The 25499-nt window shown below is 34.6% G+C and overlaps 1 protein-coding gene and 1 long non-coding RNA gene across 4 annotated transcripts in view; both read right to left on the bottom strand.

The window, feature by feature from the left end:
- Positions 1-25499, bottom strand: part of LOC125252712 (neurotoxin 3FTx-LI-like) — a 49707-nt gene that overhangs the window by 11801 nt on the left and 12407 nt on the right. The window contains exon 1 of one of the 2 annotated variants that reach the window (XM_048166237.1): positions 6631-6694. The exons of the other annotated variant lie outside the window; for it this stretch is intronic. Coding sequence (XP_048022194.1) covers positions 6631-6679 — 49 coding nt within the window. The 5' untranslated portion in view covers positions 6680-6694. Of the gene's footprint in view, positions 1-6630; positions 6695-25499 lie in introns of those variants that run through there. 2 annotated transcript variants of the gene reach the window in all.
- LOC125252715 lies at positions 3672-6597 on the bottom strand. Of its 2 annotated transcripts, XR_007181265.1 has the most exons (3): positions 6438-6597; positions 6155-6289; positions 3672-4227 (listed from the first exon to the last, which is right to left on the bottom strand). It is a non-coding gene; the product is annotated as an uncharacterized LOC125252715 (long non-coding RNA). The 2 variants fall into 2 exon arrangements; XR_007181266.1 differs by lacking the exons at positions 6155-6289; positions 6438-6597 and adding an exon at positions 5416-5457.

Raw genomic sequence — 25499 nt, 5'->3', positions numbered from 1 at the left:
TTCCTACAGATATTCCATTCCCTGAAAACTCAACTTGAGATCAGACACATTGATTTAAACAAGAATTATTTAAATTCATTATCATCCTTTAACAAGACTAACATCATCTTTTTACAGCACCCCACAAGCTGAAAATGACATACCCAAAAAGAAATGGGTATAACAACAAAGAACAGTGTGATATAAGGGAACAAAATGGAAATGATATATCAAGATGAACAAAAATAGAGGGGAAAATGATTCAAGTTACTTTAACATTAATTTAATCATGTAAAAATATTATTCTTATTATATTTTTGTATTAAAAAATACTGATATTAAAGTATAAATGATTTTCTTTGTATGTCACAAGTGATATGATTTAGTCTTTGTATAAAAGTTCACATGCAAGAAGCAGCAATATATTGACTTGATTTGATTGAGAAACCTGTGGATTTCTTAAAAGATGGGGAATTATAAATGCAGGGAATTATAAAGCATTAAAAATATGGGTGTTGAACACAAGGAGAAAAAGTCCATGCTGCAAAGACTGTATTCTCGCAGCGCCCTCTTCTGGCCTTCAGTTGCTCTTACATATTTATCACCTTCCCCTCTTCACCTGTAGAGGGAGCACAAACGTTAAATAACACTTTATTTTGATGGTCTGCATTTTTTGGTTTCTAAGTGAACAAATTAGGTATTGCAGTTTAGCAGAACTGGTCTGAAGATCAGATAAATGAGTGAATGGATTCACAGAGTCGCCTCAAGTACCACTTTTACTGTGTAAGCAATTAAAAAATGTAAATGTGCAAATTGACCTGTAGGTACACAGAGTTTTGGTGATGGTTGTGTCAGAATGTAAACAAAACAAAACTTTAAACAAAGCTTAAAATCAGGGATTCTCATTATGAACCTGTGACGTCAGTCAACATTTGTCATTGCATGCGATGGACTCCCTTGCAAAAACATTTATTCAAGTGTGCTATAATTCTTTAAATTAAAAATAAGAAAGAATACTTTCAGTCTTTTTTAAATTACACTTAAGTATACTTGATATACTCGCCGATTAACTTCTCCGCTGCCATTTTAAATACACGAGCCGTTAAATTAGAATGGATTCTGATTGGCTGTCAGTGTTTTATCATTCAACAGCTGGAAAGAAAAAAAAACGTTCTGAAAATGATCCCAACAATATCGTTTCTCTATACTGTTATTGCTGTGGTGTGGACAGTGCTGTTCTTTTATATTTAGAGCGATTCTTAAAACTATATCTTTATCGTTATCTTTACAGTTATCGCATTCTTGGTGTGAACGGGCCTTAAATTAATTTTGGACCTGAACCTTTTTTTTTTTTCTTACTTGTTCTCACTTTTCAATGACTTCTGGCCTGCATGTGTTGCATTGAATTGTGGATGAATTTATAAACACTGAGAAATAAAGTTGAACAGAAATAAACATGACTATATCAAATTCTGGAATCCACAATATATATCTTTTGAATGATTTATAAATTTATAATCAAGTTATTACAGTTTTTTACAGACGCTAGGACACATTTCTCAATACTTAGGTCACTTTTGCAAAACTCTTCACACAGTGAGCACAACAGAAGTCTATGTGGGCTAAACTGAGGATCAATTATCATTGCTTTGGCACAAAATGCATTCAATGACTACATCTCTCAAATTTCATGAATTCTTTTTTTACTCAGACACAACAACTGCCAAAACTCTTTGTACGTACAGGCCAATTTGCACATGCTTACATACTGTTTTCAAAACTGTTAAACTTGTGTTCAAAACAATAACATAATACAAAACTGAATAAGACAGCAATTTGCTACATTCCTACAGTAATATTTTAATGAAATATATTTTAAATCTTAAAATTAAATGCTATAAAATCAGTTGAATTGTATCTGTATCAGTGGATGGTGTGTATACAAATTCTTGTAGTTTGGAATTACTCAGTGCAAAAAAAAATAAATAAATAAAATAAACAACATAAAATATTGACGAATTCTGCATCATGTCTGATTCATTCCAGTAACATATACAGTTTTTTTCAACTGCTTACACACAAAAACCTTACTTGTCACACAATTTCTGAAACCTGACACTCAAACACCTGAACCACACACCAAATCTGCAAAACCATACACTAATTCTCGGCCTTCGACTTGGTTTTCAATTTCACAAACACTTTTTGCAAAACACAACACACAATTCTCTATGTAACACACAACAATCTAACAGGAAGTATCTTGATTTCCTTTTTCAAACACAACCATTGTTTCTTTGAGTACACATGGTTGATGTATTTCTTTTCTTTCGTACTGTGTAATACTGTATTCACAACCACAAATGCTTACAGTAAAAAAATAGTTTGGTTTCAGTCTTGCTTTCATGTTTGCTGTGAATTTTCCACATCTCTCTGCCAATTACTTTCAATCTTGTACAGAAATGTAGGATCTCATGAAAGAAGACCTTTAGGTTTTGAATAACTGTGTGTATATGATATATCCATATAGAATATTATGGCAAAAGTGTTTGCAACATAAGACAAATGTTTGCTTTTGAGATGTGTTTGTGATATTTTGAATGCAGTGCTTCATTTTGCAAGAGATGTGAGGGATTTTGCATTTTGTGTGTGCAATTCTTAGATTTGTGTGTAAAGTTTTGAAAAAAAAGAGCCAAAGTTTTAAAAATGTGTGTAAGCAGTTGAAAAAAACTGTATTGCAGTGAATTATAAACAGAGATGTGTCCTTGTTTTACACAAGAAAACATTGTATAATGCTACATGTTGTTAGTGTTTTTTAGGTCATTGTTTTGTGGGTGACAAAGTGTGTTTGTCGGCTGTCAACCTTTGCTAGTGTTCTGGAAGAATGAGTTGATTTGAGACTTGAATGAAGTGTTTTGGTAGTTGTAGTGCATTTTGAATGTGAAATGAACTGCTTTGCCAAGCTGAAAGTTGGTTAGGAGAACTGTGTGAAGAGTTTTGCAAAAGTGACCTAAGTATTGAGAAATGTGTCCTAGCGTCTGTAAAAAACTGTAATCAACATGTATCCTCCTAAATATTAAACTTAAGTTCAAAACAATAACATAATACAAAACTGAATAAGACAGAAATTTGCTACAGTAATATAGTTGTGATAATGAAATGTATTCTGAATCTAAAAAAATCAAAAAATTTGATGAAACTGAACATGTCTTTCAGTTTCATTACCATCCATTCAAAAGGGAAACTTAGGAATAATTTTGTTCTGTAATATAAATATGGATCATGTAACATAAACTGCAGTGAATTATAAGCAGTAGAGAGGATTATTCTTGTTTTGTGAAGAAATTTTACAAAAGAAAACAGTGTATAATGCTAACTGATGTTAGTGTTTTTTTAGGTCTGTGTTTTTTGACTGACAAAGTGTGTTTGTTGATTGAAAAATTTTGCTAGTGGAATGAGTTGATTTGAGACATGAAGTGTTTTGGTAGATTTAGTGCATTTTGAATGTGAATTAACTGCTGTGACAAGATGAAAGTTGGTTAGGAGAACTGAAGAGTTTTGCAAAAGTGACCTAAGTATTGAGAAATGTGTCCTAGCGAATGTAGAAAACTGTAAATACACAAGATAATGAACTCAGTACTAAACAGATGTGCTCTAAACAATAAAATAATGAATAACCATGGCAACCAGGGTGAACAAAATGAAGTTTAATCACCTTCATTTATAAAGTGCTTTTTACAATACAGATTGTTTCAAAGCAGATTTACAGTGATAATAGGAAATTACTGGAACAGAGATTGTTTTGACTGTACAGCAGCTCTAGAAAAAAAAGTTATTGTCCAGCTAAAGGAAGTTTTTGATTGATTCATTTCCACTGTAAAAATCAGTAGTTATTAATTTACAAACTCAGGAAACAAGAAACAAAAAATAAAAGACCTTGAAAACAAAATCAAAACAGAAAACCATGACAGTCATATTGCTTCTAAGAATTTCAGACATTTGATTGGTTAACCTACTAGATGAACAACCACAATCACATTTTCATGATTTATGCATAAGTGTGTTTACACACTCTTGTGTAATCTTATACTTTCTCGAAGGATCTCATTTTCTGCGTATGAAAGAATGTGTCTCATATTCGCTGATCTTCACTGTAGAATCTGAAGTCTTGAATCTGGACTCACTGAAACAGGAAGTAGAAGAGCAGAGGAGAGAAGAGCAGGAGGAAGCTTCCCTTAAACACTCCATCTAATCAAGATGATAAAGAAATTAGTATTAATTACCCTGCAAACAATCTTGCACTGGCCCTTTTTTTACAGGCCCCCAGCAGACAGCCCTCACTATTAATCTACAACAATAAATCTGGCAGCACAGGGAGACAAACGTTTACCGTTCATGAAAATAATGGATAAAGATCAATAAAAAGAAACGGTCAATGACTAGCAGAAGCATCTGCCAAACAAAAACTGTAAAATTACAGTAAAATATCTTACATTATTCTCTGAAAATTGTAAATCTCTTTTAGTTAACAATCAGCTAACAAGAGTAAATCACACATGAGCTAATATAACTATCACTGCATCAGCAGCTACACAGTTACTGTCTTTAAATGAAGCAACATGCAGCAGAACATGACACTGTGTTTGTGGATCATCACTGACTGAAGCACAGGAGCTACTCTCCAGCACAATGATAACCTCACAAAACTCAGATAACAGAAACAACATTAAACACTTATTACAAACCACTCTGACTTTATTTCTTTCATTCAAAACTATTATTAACTGAGGTTTAGATGTTTTTGTTTTATTGAACATAATAAGTTTGAAGTCACCGTTATGGAGGAGAGCATTTGCTTATCCTTGGCTTTTTAGCTTTCATTTTTCACTGGCTGCTGTGACTGTGTGTTTCTGAAGCAAGTTTATTATGGTAACGGTTGTGAGAAAAACGACTGATTAAATTGTGATGATTACTTATTGATGATTCAGTCATCATGTGAGAGTCTGATCAGTTTAATCATTTTTAATAGTAGCCTTAGAATAACACTGCATGAACTGTTGGCTTTCTGTAATGTTTTGACTGTTTTTCTCATTATGCAGAAATTATTCAGCTCAACAGATCAACTCTGAACATCACAAAACAAGCTACTGAAGTCACAAAAAAAGATTTTTGTTTATTGTCACCATTCTTTATGTCTGAGTGAGTCTAAAAATACAAAGCTCAAAACACTTTCTATAAAATGAATAATAAAAAACTATCCAATTTTATCTGATAATTTCATATCATAAGGCTGTTGTAAAACTAACAGGTAACATACTCAGAGATCAGTGAATCAGGCCACTAAATAATCAATAAGTAATCAACTTAAAATGTTTAAATGCGCTTCAGAAACAGTTATAGCAGCCAAAGAAAAGCCTAACTAAAATGAACACTTACCTCCATTACGGTGACTTCAAATTTCTTTATTTTCAATGAAACGTCAACAACAGCTAAAAGTTTTGTATTAAATAAACAGTCAAACTGTTAATGTTTAATGCTGGTCATGTGACAGTGTTTTTAGCTTATTTAAATAAGGAGATTTTACTTTAATTTTGTTTTTTGTTTGGCAGCCGTTGCTGCCAGTCATTTGACCATTTTATCATCTAACTGTTTTGTTATTGTATTAATTAACTGATTATTTTTGTAATTTTACATACATTTGAAAGTAATTTAAGAAAACAGAAAAATACTGTATAAAAATACAGTAATTTTTCTGTATAAAATGTGAATTACTGTAATTCGTCATTAATTTTTATTCCTTCTGTGCAGAGTTATAATATTGAATTTCACATTAAATTTTGAAGAGCAGCCAAACAGAGCGTGGGAAATGAAAGTGGGCTGCCTACACAAAACCTGCATGGGTCCAAAGGTACAAAAGTTGCTCTGGGCCCAAACGGGCTGCCCATCATGGGTTTAATGAGGGCAGTCCAGTATGTGCTGCTCACAGAGAGACCGCAGTGAACCCAAAGCTGTGGGCCTCGCCTGGGCAAGCCCGCACTGGGCCTGTTTAGGTTTGGTGTGTGTTGGCCCTATCTAACAGTAGTCATTAAAAAGTACATCAATTAAATCTGTTTTAAAAAAAAAAAAAAAAAAAAAAAAACATGCAGTGTTAGGGGAGCCAAACAAAGGCCAATACCTGCTGCATTTTCTGCATTGCAAAAGTTACTCTTACAGCAGCGGAGATCCACTGTCGTACCATCTGGCATCTCTGCTTTCGTACTTTGACATTGAGTTGCACACCCTTTAATTGTGAAGGTTATGTTTTTGTAACCTGCAAAAAAGATAAACTTTCTAAATAGGCAAAAGAATCAATTCCAGAAATCATGTTCCTCTTGCAATACACAAACAATTGCAATTATGTGATGAGATTAACTTTCAGTAAACTACAGATGTAAATTTCCACATCACACTGGACTTACCATATGATAGATTCGCTGTACATGTTGAACATGCAGAACAATCATCTGGACATGTCTCCACTGTTGCTTTACAGTTACCCCATGAATCAGGCACACACACATAACACTTGAGAGAATATCCTTAAAGACAGAGAGAGACATTCAGTGATCTCAGTGTACCAAATAATACATTCAATACTTGCTGTTTTTGTACCTCCAGTGAGAAAAATGAAAAGAAGAACGACAGAGACTCGCAGATCCATCTTGTCTCAGGAACAGAATGAAATCACAATGTTTCCGTTCCTTTTGTGTCTGTTCAGAAAGGGGTGGGTTCAACAAGAAAACTTCGTGAAGTCAAACTTGACACACTCAAACACTCACGATAAATGTTTCTCCTCCACAATAATGATCAGTTTTAAATAATGAATTATTAGTGTAAGATAATGATTTTAAATGAAAGGAACGACAGGACAGAACTAACATGAGCAGATGCTCTTCCATTATTTAACCACGTAGAAGGCAACCTTTTCATGACCTTACACAATGTTCCCTAAAAGATCTCTAAAGGTGACGAAAATTCTCAATATTTACAGAAAATACTGAAAGTGCTGCAGTTCAAGTTTCCTTATATGAGTTTAGGGGGACGTTCCATTTTGGTTATTTCATGGTCACATAAGAACGTTACAAAGAGGACATTTGGGAAGTTAACAGAATGTCCTATAGACCTTATTTACCAGAGAAACAAGCGCGCCGCTATCTTTATAAAATTGTCTTTGAACTTCCGTTTTGCGGTAGCTCTGTACATTTCTATGGCATCGCTCTCAAAGAATAATTAGTTGGTTAAGTGGATTTACTTGTTGTAGAGTTAATGAAAGTTATCATGAGCATTGTTATGTTTAAAGCAGATGTCTTAACAAATGTCAGTAGATCGGGAAGATTTTAAAACGAGCAGTTCATTCATAAATGTAATATCGCTGTGGAAATACAAACCGGAAGTCAAAAGACAACGAGCGCAACGCTGAAAAGGGGCGGGGCTACATAAGGTCTATAGTAATAGTCCCCTAAACATTCCCAGAACATCCTGAATGTTCCCTGAAGGTCCACCAAATAATGTTCCCCAACCCTTAAAAGAACTCCACATTGTGACCATCTCTGAACGTTAGGTGACGTCTTTGGCACCATGCCCTTTTCAAAAAATCCTAAAGGATTCCAGAAAGAAAACTGTACGGGATTCTAATTAGAATTTCTATCATATTTTGAAACCATTCCTATAAGTTTCCTATAGGACTCTGTCTTATAGACATAAATACCATAATTTCTGGGAAGTTGTACAAAGGATTTGGTTCTTATTCGGTTCATTTTCTTTGCAAGATCTTGTTTACTGAGACAATGTACACTGTAAAAAAATAAATAAATAAATAAAAAACTTAAAAAATGTGTGAAATGCCCTGGCATTAAAAAGATTTATAAAAAAAAATAAATAAATAATTTTTATAAAATGATCAAAGACTGGCAAAAGCGGGTACAGAACAAAAACTGTAAACTTAAAGTAAAGCATCCTAATTTATAATCCTTTAATATCGAATATCTAATTTATATCTTTCACACCTGATTCAACTCTTGAGCTCATTAGAGACTGGATGTGTCAGATATAGAGAGACGGACAAAATGACCTCCAGGACAGGTTTGAGAAGCACTGCTCTAGATCTCACCATCCACACTTATTTCAAACCAGCATGACTTTATTTATTTCATACAAAACTACTTAATCAGAATTAACATAAGTTTAGATGTTGACGTTTTATTGAAAATAATCAAGTTTGAAGTCACCGTTATGAAGTTGAGTGTTTTCTTTAGATGAGCTCTTGATTCTTGACATTTTAATGTTAGAGTTTTTTCTGGCTGCTCAAACTGTGTTTCAAAGCATGCTTGTTTCAAATTAATTATGGGTCTCTAAACATACAGAGAACATCCTGAATGTTCTGTGGAGCTTATGACCGTCTCCGAATGTTTTGGAAATGTAAAAAAATGTCATTGCCAGTCACAGATCTTGCTGAAGCAGATGAATTTAATAGCATGAAATTGTCTCCAGAGGGGGAACATGGAAATAGTATTGTGTCAGGGTAAATTATTTACATTAAGAAATGGCATTCAAGTTTAAAACTAAGATGGTTCCTGTAGTTTTGTTAGACTCCCCTTCAGCTGTAAAATCTGTAAAACGCTGAAAAAAATCTGTAAAATCAGTAAAAGCTGTAAAATTATTAGGCAAGACTAAATGGACACATATTAATAATTGTAAATTAGCTCATACTCCCACCTTAGATTAGTAAAATGAGACAGGTGAAATGCTGTCGCAAGGAGTCATGAAAAGAACCTTGTCCTTTAGTGACTTGGGAGCCTGTGATGACGATATGGCGGGTGGGGGCTAATGGGTAGTTTACACCACCTTCAGTTTAGTCGCCACACAGTCTCTGAGATATCTGTCTATATCGCTATAAGGGAGTCAAAATAATTCCTGCAAGATTTAAACAAACTTGTTTTTCAAAAAGTTTTCTTTTCTTTTGTTTTGTTGTTGCAGATCGACAGAAGTTTGCTGAGAGAGTTCAAGCCTATCACGCCGAGGACACTCTGTGACAACAACACTGACAATCAGAATAACAGGAACTCCAGTCAGAGAGACTGAACTTCAAAATCTTCGACTTCAAGATGGATCTTCTGGAAGAACAGACTACAGAGACATTTTAAGAACAATCAGCTGAGGCATTTCAAGAACAGAGACATTCTGGGCTTTCAAGGTCACAATTAGAGAATTTTTGTCACATGACAGAGCTATATAAGCAATGGGCTTTACATCCATTCAGGATGATTTATGGGTACACCACCCTGAATATCGGCTAAGTTGGACTCTATCTATGTGCACTCAGTATTTGTTTTTGTTTTCAGTCCACACACGTACAGGGATGCTGAGGTTCAAATCACATACAGGGTTTAAGCCTGAATATCAAATAAAGCCAGGTCTATGGATCATTTTGATTAACTATCACACTAAACGGTGGAACCAGGCTAACATATTGCCATGATACTTTACTGTGTTGGTTCCTTACTGATTGATAACTCAGATCTATTATTTCCATCTATGGTTGGAACCTCACAACGGAGATGTTAATTTGGCATTGCCTTTAGCGCACATGTATGCCAAGGTGCTCAATGTATCCAATAACTGGACAAGTAACATCCACAGTAAACCCGGATAAGTTCTACTAACTCAAAAAATTTGAGGCAACTGATTGCCTCTTCTTTTTTTTTAAGTTTGCAAACGTAAATATCATCAGCAAGCAGCTAATTTTTTTTTGAATAACCGTAAATTACAAATAAACATTAATTTAAATCAACACTCATGTCAAAAGGGTCAAGACGCTGACCAATGTCGATTAGGAGACGCACTAGAGTATAAATTATTTAAGCGTCGATTATGGGACGACTCAAGTAAACTTCAGGTGCGCAGGGGAAAATTACCATAAGAGTGTTGATACATTGATGTTTTCTTTTCTTAATATTTTATTATTGTTTTTTATATTTAATTTCATAATCATTTATAATCATTGGTCATTTATGTAGTTGTCATTTGATTTATCATTTATTAATATTATTATTATTTACATCATTTATTCATTTTATCATTATTATTATTCATTCATGTCATTTAATGTTTTTATATTTTACAGTATATTACTTATTATTTCTTTAAATCATATGATTGTGTGGTCTAAAGGGATGTTTGTCTTCACGGGTAGGAGATAAGAGAATGTCTCTGTTTCAAGGTTTTTATCGTCACAGGATGATGTTGTGAAGCAGTAATTTTCCATTGTTTTTCCCTTGGTATAATGACACTTATTGGAATTGTACTGGTCAGACAAAGTCAGAGCATTGAGTAATGTAACATCTAGATGAAGTCTGAGCATTAAACCATATGCAACTAAGATTATTCAATAAACTCTGCTCTGTTATTATCATCACTTCATCTGTTTCTGCTCTTCTCTAGCTTTCTCAGTCAAACTCTCAGGCTGATTGAAGACTGTTAAAGGGTTAGTTCACCCAAAACTGAAAATTCTGTCATTTATTACTCACCCTCACGTCGTTCTACAACCGTAAGACCTTCGTTCATTTTCAGAACACAAATTATGATATTTTTGATAAAGTCCAATGGCTCAGTGAGGCCTGCATTACCAGCAAGAAAACGAACACATTCAGATGCCCAGAAAGTTACTGAAGACATTTAAAACAGTTCACGTGACTACAGTGGTTCAAACTTAATGTCATGAAGTGACAAGAATACTTTGTGTGCAACAAAAAAAAAAAAAGAAAAAAGACTTTATTGAAGAATATCTAGTGATGGGCGATTTCAAAACACTGTTTCATGAAGCTTCAAAGCTTTATGAGTCTTTTGTGTCAAATCAGTGGTTTGGAGAGTGTATCAAACTGCCAAAGTCATGTGACTTCAGTACACAAAACTTTGTTACATCATAAGTGTTTCAAAAAATCATGTAGATTTAGTAATATAGAGAGCATATGAGATCAATTACAATGTTATGATGAACTATATGCCTTTCTCCACTGATGTTCAAAGCGTTCGTAAGGATACTGATTTTCAGAAGGCAGCTGTCTGACTCTGAGATGGTGAACGGGAACATGGTTTGTGTAACATTAGCAACACATTATTACCTGTTTGATCACATAGTCGAGCAAAATGCTAATCATATTAATTACAGTTATGTGTCCGATGTTGTAAAGACTGACACCATTATGCAGCGTTTAACTCAGTGAGTTGACCGAGTGGATCTCTGAGCTGCGTGAGCGAGTGGAGGTGGGGCTAATTTACATATTCATATATTCATATGCATATCCATGTGATTTCCTACAGATATTCCATTCCCTGCAAAATCAAAACATGAGGTCAGACACACTGCATTAAGCAAGAATTAGTTAAATTCATTATCATTCTTTAACAAGATCATCATCATCTTTTGACATATTTTTATCCCCTTAACCAGCACCTCCACAAGCTGAAAATGACATGCAAAATGAAATGGCTGCACCTCTTTGGTCTGCAGACACGTTTGAAAGCAGATACTTGAATTTCTTGTCCATTTTTTTTCTTTTTTTTATTTTTTTCTTTTAATATATCAAAAAAGCAACATTAAGACAAGGATTTGATAGTCTTGAAACATTTTAAAAATGAAGATAAATGTTTGGTTCTGGTTTAAGTTGGACAAAATTCTGCAAGCATTTTTCAAAGTAAGTGTTTTTACTCACTTGTTTTGAATAAAAAAACTTTGGGATTTCTTAAAAGATGGGGAATTACAAAGCAGGAGTGAATCCCAAGGAGAAAAAGTCCATGCTGCAAAGACTGTCAAAGACTGTATTCACCTGCACTCGCAGCGCCCTCTTCTGGCTTTCAGTTGCTCTTACATATTTATCACCTTTACCCTCCTTCACCTGTAGAGGGAGCACAAACATTAAATAACACTTTATTTTGATGGTCTTTTTGATGGCATTTTTTGGTTTCTAAGTGAACAAATTAGGTATTTGCAGTTTAGCAGAACTGGTCTAAAGATCAGATAAATGAGTGAATGGATTCACAGAGTCGCCTCAAGTACCACTTTTAGTGTGTAAGCAATTCAAAAAACTATAACATTTTTGAAAAGAATATGTAAATGTGCAAATTGACCTGTAGGCAGAGGTGGAAAGTCCAGGGGTCAGAAAGTAAAAGTCCTGCCATATTTTTGTTTTGTTTTATGTTAAAGTTAATGAGATAAATAAGTGTTTAATTGAGTGATGATTGACCATTATTGAAGACACCTGATGATAACAAGCAGAATCACCAAAGGAGAAAATCACAATTTTTAAGACACCATCACAGAGATCAGGGTTTGCTTTAGTTGGGCTCTTGACCCTTGACTTTTTAATATTAGAATTTTTTTGGGCTGTTGTAACTGAGTAATAACAGCCAGACAAGCAAAGAGAAAAGATGATCAGGTGGTCTTGGTTATGTTTTCACATAATCATTATTTGATCTGAGCTCATTTAGAGCCCAATCTCTGAGTTAGATTTACATTATTGATTACAGCAGCACTGTGATTCAGAAGATCAGCTTTTACAATATAATGCAAAAGATTTCTTAAAAGTTGTTCTGATAAAAAAAAAAACAAACAAAAAAAACTTTCTTTTAGGCACACACAGACATCAAGAATCAGCGTATGAATCTCAACGACGGTGACAAGCAACATATTCTGATAAACAGATCAACTCAGAACATTAGAAAACAAGCTACTAAAAAGTCACATAAAAACAGCAAAAAATAAAATAGTGACAATAAAGAAAATTACTAAAACAATTAAGCTCATAATTTATTCATGCAGCAATGCATGATAGGAGCCGTGGATGAATTTTGATTGGTGGCACCCAGAATGCATTGCATCATTCTTTTTGACAGTCACCACTGTTGAGATTCACAGTCTGATTCTTGATCTCTGTGTGTCTAAATAAGAGCTTTTCTTTTTTTAAACAACTTTTGATACAACCCTGGATTATCTTGAAAAAACTGGATCTTCTGCTGTAGAATCACAGTGCTGCTGTAATCAATAATGTAAATCTAACTCAGAGATTGGGCTCTAAATGAGTTCAGTGATTCAGATCAAATAATGATTATATGAAAACATAACCAACACCACCTGATCATCTTTTCTCTTTGCTTGTCTGGATGTTATAACTCAGTTACAGCAGTCCAAATAAATTCTAACATTAAAAAGTCAAGGGTCAAGAGCTCAACTAAAGCAAACCCTGATCTCTGTGATGGTGTTTTAAAAATTGTGATTTTCTCCTTTGGTGATTCTGCTTGTTATCATCAGGTGTCTTCAATAATGGTCAATCATCACTCAATTAATCACTTAATTATCTCATTAACTTTAACACCGCTTCAGTGGGTGGAATAAAAATATGGCAGGATTTTTACTTTCTGACCCCTGGACTTTCCACCTCTGCCTGTAGGTACACAGAGTTTTGGTGATGGTTGTGTCAGAGTGTAAACAAAACAAAACTTAAAATCAGTTTATTTTTTCAATGTTGATTTCAGGGATTCTCATTATGAACCTGTGATGTCAGTCAACATTTGTCATTGCATGCGATGGACTCCCTTGCAAAAACATTTATTCAAGTGTACTACAATTCTTTTAAATTAAAAATAAGAAAGTATACTTTCAGTCTTTTTTTATGTACCGCTCAGAAATATACTTAAGATTAAACTTAAGTATACTTGATATACTCACCAATTAACTTCTCCAATGCCATTTTAAATGCACGAGCCGTTAAATTAGAATGGATTCTGATTGGCTGTCAGTGTTTTATCATTCAACAGCTGCACTGGTAAAGCAGATCAGCCTGTCTGTTTTAATAATAGACAAATAACTTTTTTTTGTAGTTTTGTTTATTTTTGGAGTTGAAGTTGAAAAACAATAAACTCAAATGATGTGCTAAAAATCATTTGTAACACTGAAATGATTTGTGTAATATTGTCTAAAACTATTTAAAAGTAAAAAAAAAAAAAATCAGCTGCATAATTTATTCATGGTGCAATGCATGCTGGGAATCATGAATGTGTTTTGTATGCTGGCATGAAGCATATCACTATTGTTGTGTTTCATATGCCCGAATGTTGATGTCTGTGAGTGTATAATTAACGCAACACAAGTTGTAAATGTAGTTAACAATGACAGTGTTATTTGTAGTAACATTCAGCATCAGAGCGAAACAACGGTGTTACACATTATATTTTTCACATCAATTGAGTTTTATGCTCTTCAAATCCTTAAGCCAACGATTACAGAAAAAGCAGTTGCTTGTCTGTTATTATAAGACAAAAATACTTACCTGCTTTATCAATGCAGCAGTGTTTTCTGAAAACACCTATAATTGTTTATAAAGAAGCAACTTAACAAAAGCCAAGCGCTCAACTAAAGCAAACACTGGACTCCACATTTTCATTAAGACATCAACATCTAAACCTCTGTTAATTCTCAATAAGAACTGCTGTAGATGTGTGACAGAAATAAAGTCAATCTGGTTAGCAGAGGTGGAAAGTCCAGGGGTCAGAAAGTAAAAGTTCTGCCATATTTTTATTCCACCCACTGAAGCGGTGTTAAAGTTAATGAGATAAATAAGTGTTTAATTGAGTGATGATTGACCATTATTGAAGACACCTGATGATAACAAGCAGAATCACCAAAGGACAAAATCACAGTTTTTAAGACACCATCACAGAGGTCAGGGTTTGCTTTAGTTGAGCTCTTGACCCTTGACTTTTTAATATTTTTTTTGTTGTTGTTGTTTGGGCTGCTGTAACTGAGTTATAACAGCCAGACAAGCAAAGAGAAAAGATAACCAGGTGGTGTTGGTTATGATTTCACATAATCATTATTTGATCTGAATCACTGAACTCATTTAGAGCCCAATCTCTGAGTTAGATTTACATTATTGATTACAGCAGCACTGTGATTCTACAGCACAAGATCAGCTTTTTCAATACAATCCAAAGGATTTCACAAAAGTTGTTCTAAAAAAAAAAATTCTTTTAGGCACACACAGACATCAAGAATCAGCGTATGAATCTCAATGACGGTGACAAGCAACATATTCTGATCAACAGATCAACTCTGAACATTAGAAAACAAGCTACTAAAAAGTCACAGAAAAACAGAAAAAAAATTAATAAAAATAGTGACAATAAAGGAAATTACTAAAACAATTAAGCTCATGATTTATTCATGATGGGAGCCATGGATGAATTTTGATTGGTGGCACCCAGAATGCATTGCAACATTCTTTTTGACAGTCACTGTTGAGATTCATACACTGATTCTTGATCTCTGTGTGTCTAAATGAATTACATTATTTTATTTTATTTTTTTTTTAAAGGTGCCCTAGAATTAAAAATTGAATTTACCTTGGCATAGTTGAATAACCAGAGTTCAGTACATGGAAATGACATACAGTGAGTCTCAAACTCCATTGTTTCCTCCTTCTTATATAAATCTCATTTGTTTAAAAGACCTCCGAAGAACAGGCAAATCTCAACATAATACCGACTATTACGTAACAGTCAGGATCATTAATATGTACGCCCCCCAATATTTGCATATGCCAGCCCATGTTCCCAACATTATGAAAGGCATTACACAAGGGCAGCCAGTATTAACGTCTGGATCTGCAGAGCTGAATCATCAGACTAGGTAAGCAAGCAAGAACAATAGCGAAAAATGGCAGATGGAGCAATAATAACTGACATGATTCATGATGACATGATATTTTTTAGTGATATTTGTAAACTGTCTTTCTAAATGTTTCGTTAGCATGTTGCTAATGTACTGTTAAATGTGGTTAAAGTTACCATCGTTTCTTACTGTATTCACGGAGACAAGAGCCGTCGCTATTTTCATTTTTAAACACTTGCAGTCTGTATAATTCATAAACACAACTTCATTCTCTATAAATCTCTCCAACAGTGTGTAATGTTAGCTTTAGCCACGGAGCACTATCAAACTCATTCAGAATCAAATGTAAACATCCAAATAAATACTATACTCACATGACCCGAAGCATGCATGCAGCATGCATGACGAACATCTTGTAAAGATCCATTTGAGGGTTATATTAGCTGTGTGAACTTTGTTTATGCACTGTATCATAGTCGAGAGCTCGGGGGGCAGGGAGCGTGAGATTTAAATGGCCAGCAGCCTGAATCGGTGCATAGTTAATGATGCCCCAAAATAGGCAGTTAAAAAAATTAATTTAAAAAAAATCTATGGGGTATTTTGAGCTGAAACTTCACAGACACATTCAGGGGACACCTTAGACTTATATTACATCTTTTAAAAAAAACTTTCGATGGCACCTTTAAATCAGAACACCTTTTGCAAAATACTTTGGATTGTATTGATATAGCTGATCTTCTGCTGTAGAATCACAGTGCTGCTATAATCAATAATGTAAATCTAACTCAGAGATTGGGCTCTAAATGAGTTCAGTGATTCAGATCAAATAATGATTATGTGAAAACATAACCAACACCACCTGATCATCTTTTCTCTGTGCTTGTCTGGCTGTTATAACTCAGTTACAGCCAGAGGTGGAAAGTCCAGGGGTCAGAAAGTAAAAGTCCTGCCATATTTTTGTTTTGTTTTATGTTAAAGTTAATGAGATAAATAAGTGATTAATTGAGTGATGATTGACCATTATTGAAGACACCTGATGATAACAAGCAGAATCACCAAAGGAGAAAATCACAGTTTTTAAGACACCATCACAGAGATCAGGGTTTGCTTTAGTTGAGCTCTTTACCCTTGACTTTTTAATATTAGAATTTGTTTGGGCTGTTTTAACTGCATTAAAACCAACTGGACAAGCAAAGAGAAAAGATGGTCAGGTGGTGTTGGTTATGTTTTCACATAATCATTATTTGATCTGAATCACTGAACTCATTTAGAGCCCAATCTCTGAGTTACATTCACATTATTGATTACAGCAGCACTGTAGATCAGCTTTATAAATACTTTTTTTTTTTTTAAAGTTATCCTTATCAAAAGAAAAACCTTTCTTTTAGGCTCACACAGACATCAAGAATCAGCGTATGAATCTCAACGACGGTGACAAGCAACATATTCTGATAAACAGATCAACTCTAAATATTAGAAAACGAGCTACTAAAAAGTCACATAAAAACAGCAACATTTAAATAGTGAGAATAAAGAAAATTACTATGACAATTAAGCTCATAATTTATTCATGCAGCAATGCATGATGGGAGGCATGGATGAATTTTGATTGGTGCCACCCAGAATTCATTGCAACATGCTTTATTACTCTCACCACTGTTGAGATTCACAGACTGATTCTTGATGTACGTTTGTATTCTACAAGTTAATCTTCTGCTGTAGAATCACAGTGCTGCTGTAATCAATAATGTAAATCTAACTAAGGTTGGGCTCTAAATGAATTCCGATCAAATGATGATTATGTGAAAACATAACCAACACCAAGTTAAAACTGCCCAAACAAAACCTAATATTAAAAAGTCAAGGATCAAGAGCTCAACTAAAGCAAACCCTGATTTCTGTGATGGTGTCTTAAAAACTGTGATTTTCTCCTTTGGTGATTCTGCTTGTTAACATCAGGTGTCTTCAATAATGCTCAATCATCACTCAATTAATCACTTATTTATCTCATTAATGCTTCAGTGGGTGGAATAAAAATATGGCAGGACTTTTACTCTCTGACCCCTGGACTTCCCACCTCTGGTGGTGCTATTATGTGCAGCTGAGTATACGACACTTTTGTTTACTGTATGTGCGCTGCATGTAGACAGTTTTCCGCTGTTTGCAAGCAGCCTATTTTGAGGAGACAGCTGATTACCATTCATTTGCCACCGATTGCACTCTTAAAGCACGAATACGCTGCAGACTCACTCCTGCTCGAATCCAAGGTAAAGCATCAAGACTATCATCTCTTACATGTGTTTTATATAAGTAAATACATTACAATCGGTGAAAACGCATGCGCAGGTTACTTTACTTCCTGAACAAGTGCGCACCCGCGTTCATGTTGCTTTCATATTCACGCGAACCGCGGCACAGTTCGAGTGCAACTGAACTCAGACCACCTCCTTGAGGTAGTCTCGGGTTCGGTACCCCGGTGCGCACCCGAGTTCGCATGACAGCTTTCACATTTGTGATTTTCCATGCCAACCGTGCCCCGTTTCGAACTAAACTGCCCCTGTGCCTGAGCATGGAACAGTTATGTGTGCTCTACCAAAGACTATAGAATAACACACGATGCGTCACTCCTATTGCTTTGAAAGGGAGAAAGTGCAACGCACAATAATGGTGGAATAAGTCCCACCTTCTAAATAATAGCCAATCGCCGATTGGTAAAGTCATTGCGTCACTGCAGCGGCTGTTAGAAGCTCCGGTTTCTATAGAAACAGTCAGACACGCACCTCCGAAATAAGGCATAAGAGACACGCATTTAGGACTGCACATTAGCTTGATCCAGCCTGAACAATACTGTTTTTTGTCATGATTCGAGTGTTTAGAAACAAAATTTATGAGACAGTTGTTGTCAGATTTCATTGGTGATTTCAAATGTGAAATTTAATCGAAAGCTTGACAAACAGCTTTGGAGAATTTTATGTTTCCCATTCAAAGAGATAGGAGCTGCACTTGGATGCCCGAGAGGCGTTTCAAAGATGGCCGCCGAGTGAAATGACTTGTCTTAAAGGGACTTTGGCTCCACTGTCATCATTACGACGTCAAACATCTTTAGGCTATTACTAGTACACTCATCAATTTATGTAATTAATTTGAGTGTATTTGGGTTTATAACTGGTCTGATTCTCACCTTATTGATGAACAGGAACTGTAGTTTGCAAGTAAAGCTGCAAATTCCTCCATTAACGTCAGCTGCCTTCATAATAATCCTCTGATACGTGCAAGTGAAAATCGCTGTGCAACATAAATGATAAATCTATCTTAGATATCTATGATATCTTAGTGAAAGTGCATTTCTTCCTATTTTTTCCATTCAAAAAGTTGCATCGTATATGACGTAAGCGTACTCCGGCCCGGAATGTTAAGTGCAATATGAGGAATACTAACGGGAGCGCGCAAGATGGCAAGAAGTGTTGAGACCTAGCGTCCATTAACAAAGTTAAATTTAAACAATAAAACGGACTTTTCGCTTTCAATCTGCGCCCTATTTGGATGTTAAGTGATAATCGTCTGCTACGGTTTGCTCATGTTTAAGAAAAAATGTCAACTGAATTTTGCGATGAAGAAGAAAGAATTGGCTGCTGACATGGAGGCGTCAGCCAGCTGTGAACTGGGCTGCGTTTAGCCCCGATAAAACGTTTTTTAAACGGAAACGGTGGTGCGATGAACACCCTGTTCTGATGACACAAAAGTTCACAGTAAAATCCCCAGAGTTAAATCAACTCTGCTCAGATAACATTTGGTCCCTCTCTGAATAGTGTTAAAAAAACACTGAAGCAGAGTTAAAGTTAATGAGATAATTAAGCTATTAATTCAGGGATGATTGAACATTAATGATAAACACCTGCTGTTAACAAGCAGAATCACTGAAGAAAAGAGAAACACAAGAACTACAAGTGACTTCAGCCAAAACCATTTAATTGAAATCAACTGAAGGTAAAAGACATTAAATCTCTCAAGATATGATTTACTTATTACTAACCATATTGACTTTATTTCTGTCACATGTCTAAATAATTTCTTATTGAGAATTAAATGTTTAAATGTTGGTGTTTTATTGGTCAATAAATTATGCCACCATCATGGTGGTCAGGGTTTGTTTTAGTTCTTGACCTTTTTATGTTTTTAAAATAATTTTATATATATAAAAACTTAATATTTTAAGTTTTTAAAATAATATTTTGTTTTGTGGGGAGGATTATGTTCATGTGATCTGTTTAATTGATATTTCCCCATTTATTTATTTATTTACCTTTCCTTTCTCATTTTCAATGTGACGTCATGTTTGGCCATCCCTGAACCCCTGGCTCTTTTCTCTTGGCTATTTCTCACTTCTGTACTTTGTAAGCAAATGTGTAATATTAATTAAAAATAAATAAATAAATAAATAAAAAAGTGCAATATGAGTGCAGGTCATCGGGGGAGTGGGGAGGAGGGACAGTCGCACTCGGGCTCGGTTCAAGGCAATAGCAGCAGAAGAATTAATTCAAATTTCAAGTGTAGTCAAGAATAGTGTAAAGCAGAACAGTGTAAAAAGGAGTTTTTGAATGAGTCTAGTGCTTTCTGAGAGTTTTTGTTGTTTTAGAAAATTGTGACAAAATTGATCAACAATGAACATGCCATTTTAATTCACTATTATTATTATTATTAGTAGTAGTATACTAATTTTCTTCATCATCTTGATTAGATGGAGTGTTTAAGGGAAGCTTCCTCCTGCTCTTCTCTCCTCTGCTCTTCTACTTCCTGTTTCAGTGAGTCCAGATTCAAGACTTCAGACTCTACAGTGAAGATCAGCGAATATGAGACACATTCTGATGCATTACTGTAGTTCACTGAATAAAGCTTTTGTTGCTCTGCTGTTCTTTGTATCATGAATTGAAGAACTCAAAATATGCATTTTAATAAACAAATATGAAGCAAATATACTGCATCATCATTATAAGCAGATTGTCTTTATAGCCAAATAATTCTTCATACAAGAATCAAAACACAAACATTTCTTTCATACACAGAAAAACAAATACTTTAAGATGAGTAAGAGTATGTGAGATGTGTTTTTCAGTTGGAAACATGTATCAATCAAAGCATTCACCGTGCTCTTCCAGCTAATTAGGTGCTGAGACCTATCCCAGCTAGAAATGTTATTGTTATAAGAATGTTTTGAGAACATTATGCTATGTTCTGGTAATGTTTTCAGCGGCAAGTTTTATTTTTGTTACCAGAATATTCTCCTAAAAAGTTAGGATAACATTATTTAAAAACATTGTAAAAATGTTTAGTGATAACATTGTTAGAACATTATGCCCTAACATTCTTATAAAGTTTTTAGAGGGAAGTTTCCCATCGGGCGCTGGATGTGGACTTCAACATCACCCATAGACGTCAAACTTTGATTGAAAATGAAAATCAGATAGATGTCCAAACACAATTTTTTTTTTATGAAAAAAATTTTTTTACATTATTGATTACAGCAGCACTGTGATTCTACAGCACAAGATCAGCTTTTACAATAATTTTTTTTTTTTTTAGAGTTCTGATTTTAAAAAAAAAAAAGCACTCATTTAAACACACAAACATCAAGAATCATCCTGTGAATCTCAACAGTGGTGGCCATCATAAAGCATGTTGCAGTGCATTCTGGGAGTCACCAATCAAAACTCATCCATGGCTCCCATCATGCATTGCTATATGAATAAATTATGAGCTAAATTGTCTTAGTAATTTCATTTATTCTCACTATTAAAATTTTGCTGTTTTTCTGTGACTTTTTAGTAGCTTGTTTTCTAATGTTCAGAGTTGATCTGTTGATCAGAATATGTTGCTTGTCACCGTTGTTGGGATTCACAGGCTGATACTTGATGTCTGTGTGTGCCTAAAAGAATTTTTTTTTTTTTTTTTTTGTGATAAGGACAAATTTAAAAAAAATAAAAAAAAATCGGTATTGTATAAGCTGATCTTCTGCAGAATCACAGTGCTGCTGTAATCAATAATGTAAATCTAACTCAGAGATTGGGCTCTAAATGAGTTCAGTGATTCAGATCAAATAATGATTTTGAGAAAACATAACCAACAACACCTGATCATCTTTTAACTTTGCTTGTCTGGTTGGTTTTAATGCAGTTAAAACTGCCCAAACAAAATCTAATACTAAAAAGGCAAGGGTCAAGAGCTCAACTAAAACAAACCCTGACCTCGATGATGGTAACTTAAAAATTGTGATTTTCTCCTTTGGTGATTCTGCTTGTTATCATCAGGTGTCTTCAATAATGCTCAATCATCACTCAATTTATCACTTAATTATCTCATTAATGCTTCAGTGGATGAGATAAAAATATGGCAGGACTTTTACTTTCTGACCCCTGGAATGTCCACCTCTGTTCTCAGTTTCATGCAATTTTAAGCTTTTTTTGGTTCATTCCATGTTTTACAGGCAACCTCTCTCATGCTAATTCAGATTAGCACAGCTGGTTTTAAATTAATCTAGTTTATTTTAATTCAGGACTCCATAGTCCAGGTTTTAGTAATCTGTACTTAAAATGTGTTTCAGAAAGCCATTTTTTAAACCACAATTAACTATTCTGGATTAAGGCCTATCCTGGCTTAATTTAAACCCTGTCCGGGAAACCGCCCCATAGTTCTTGTGTTTCTCTTTTCTTCTGTGATTCTGCTTGTTAAGAGCATATGTTCATCATTAAAGCTTAACTCTGCAGGAATGTGGATCTTGAGGTCTGGATTTGAGGACCCCTGATATAGATGGTAATGACATTGAAAGACTGATATCAGTGTAGGTGTTCAGCAACTAATTGTTTTGTATAGTATTTTATTTTTTAGATTTAGAATATATTTCAATATGGTATTACTGTGGAAAGTCTGTGAATTTTGCCACTTTGTTGCCATCTCTGTTTGAATCCTGAAATTCCAGTTATCTGTGGAATTATCATCTTTATGTGGGTTGTACACATTGTTTCCAGACAGCGATAATTTTGACCTCTGTACGATCCCAGCTAACAGAATTTTGTTATAAGAATGTTCTCTAAATATACAGTGTTGGTTCTGGGACATTAAAAACATCCATTTTTCTTGACATTACAGGAATGTTTTTATAAGGGTATAATGTTCCTCAAACATTCTTTCAACTTTTGATTTAAAATTCAACATTGTAGTAACATTGATTTGTAACATTACAAGAACATAAAATGTTCTGTTTCCTTATTGTTATTATAATGTAATTTGAAGGTTTGTATGATGTTCCTGAAACATTCACTGTAAACGATTTCTGTTGTTTTCACATGTATTATACTGTGTTCTCAACAGTTCCATACTGTAGAATCTGAGTACAGCATGTTACTGTAGATTTTGTCGTTTTCACAGCTTGTTACTGTATTCTTAACTGTTTCCAACTGTATAAGCTGTGTACAGTATGTTACTGTAGATTTTCAATGCATTCTGGGAAAATATTAGTCTACTGTATATCTAAATACAATACTAAATAACCGCAAAAACAACCACACACACCTCCTCACGCATTACAGACCCATCATGAAGATAAAAGCCCACAAGAGTATGGTAGGTAAACTTTTCTTTTTTTTTTCACTTTATATGTATTATTCTGATGTTCTTTGCAAGATATAAAGCTATGTTTTAGTTAATACATTTCCATAAAAATATGTGAGCAAGTGTTCATTTTCTGGCCTTGAAGATGAAAGTCCTAGGACAGAGTACGTGAAATTGGTGGGTGGGTATACTTTAAACTGTTGTTACAGTTTACCAGAATAACAGAAGAGAAGTGGTGTGTGTGTCAGTGCAAATGTGAATGTGAATGTGGTGTGGGTGTGTGCAGTTCATGTGAAATGTGTGAAATAAGTGTCTATGGTTGTGTGGGTGTCACCAGAGGTGGAAAGTCCAGGGGTCAGAAAGTAAAAGTCCTGCCATATTTTTTTCCACCCACTGAAGCGCTGTTAAAGTTAATGAGATAATTAAGTGATTAATTGAGTGATGATTAAGCATTATTGAAGACACCTGATGATAACAAGCAGAATCACCAAAAGAGAAAATCACAATTTTTAAGACACCATCACAGAGATCAGGGTTTGCTTTAGTTGGGCTCTTGACCCTTGACTTTTTAACATTAGATTTTACTTGGGCAGTTTTAACTGCATTAAAACCAACCAGACAAGCAAAGTTAAAACATGATCAGGTGGTGTTTGTTATGTTTTCACATAATCGTTATTTGATCTGAATCACTGAACTCATTTAGAGCCCAATCTCTGAGTTAGATTTACATTATTGATTACAGCAGCACTGTGATTCTGCAGCACAAGATCCAGTTTTTTCTAACTGGAGATTGGGCTCTAAATGAATTCAGTGATTCAGATCAAATAATGATTATGTGAAAACATAACCAACACCATCTGATCATCTTTTCTCTTCACTTTCAGTACTGTTATGATGATCTCAGGCACAAAGTTGCAACTTTAATTTTACTGAGATAAAACCAGCTCTCTCTGATCATTATTTCAAGTTATTTTGATTCGATTGGGCTAAAGGAGGCATTAGAGATGATGTCGCTTTCTGAAACAGTGTCTAAGCAGTGTTTGGCACACCTCACAAGCACATGTGATTTCTCAGGACACATTTATGTCATGTCAGGTTTAGTCTATATGTGAGATGTGTGTGTGTATGTGTGATGGGTGTGTCTGTGGTTGTGTAAGTGTCACTGAGTAAGAAAATAAATATATTAATTTTACAAGTCTCTCTGGACAAATGTATTTTTAAAGGCTTAATGTCTTACAGTTTTTTACAATTGCTAACAAGTGTTTACCAATACACTACCCAGCCAGCAGAGCCATGTGGGGCCCAAATGGGTTTGACCTGGGCTATCTAACTGGGACCCAGCCAGTTTTGCACCCAGTTTCCATGTAGGCCCCACATGGATCTGCCCAGATGAAATGAACACTGCTTAGTGTGCACACTACAGGCTGTTTAATGTAACACTTAATCAGTGTTGGAGGTAATGAGATAATTAAGTGATTGAATAATGATTTTGTATTAGTGAAGAACACCTGCTGTTAACAAGCATAATCACTGAAGGAAAGAGAAACACAAGAACTACTTCCAGCCTTGGATGAAATCAACTGAAGATAAAATACATTACATCTCTCAAGATCTGATTAAACAACTCCACAAACAACATTAGCTTCACTTATTACTAACCAGACTGACTTTATTTCTGTCAGACATCTACAGAAGTTCGTATTAAGAATTAAGAAGAGGCTTAGATGTTGATTACTTATTTGAAAGTAATAGTTTGATTTGATGTTACCATTGTGGCGATCAGTGTGTGCTTTAGTCAGGCTCTTGACTTTTTAACATTAGTTTTTCTCTTGACAGCTGTGTCTGTTTGTTATGGTGAGAACAGCAAGAGAAAATATAATCAGATGCTGTACGCTGATTGATGATAAGAATATAATCATCATATATTGGCTTAACTCATTGATATTATACAGGTAGTATGTTATTAATTCTGTTTTATTGTTATGATTCTAGAGCAAGAGAATAATAGAATTTAATCAGAACATCAAACGATTTATAACACACCATTTACATATTTTGGGCTCCTGTGAGTTTTACTCGCACACAGACATCAAGAATCAGCATATGAATCTCAACAATGGTGACATGCTTCAATGGTGCAATGCATTCTGAGTGCATCATACGAAACTTATCCATGGCTCCCAGAATGCATTGCATAACAACATACTACTAA

Source organism: Megalobrama amblycephala, linkage group LG18 (assembly GCF_018812025.1).
Source record: "Megalobrama amblycephala isolate DHTTF-2021 linkage group LG18, ASM1881202v1, whole genome shotgun sequence".
NCBI lineage: Eukaryota > Metazoa > Chordata > Actinopteri > Cypriniformes > Xenocyprididae > Megalobrama > Megalobrama amblycephala.
This window is presented reverse-complemented; position numbering and strand designations above follow the sequence as displayed.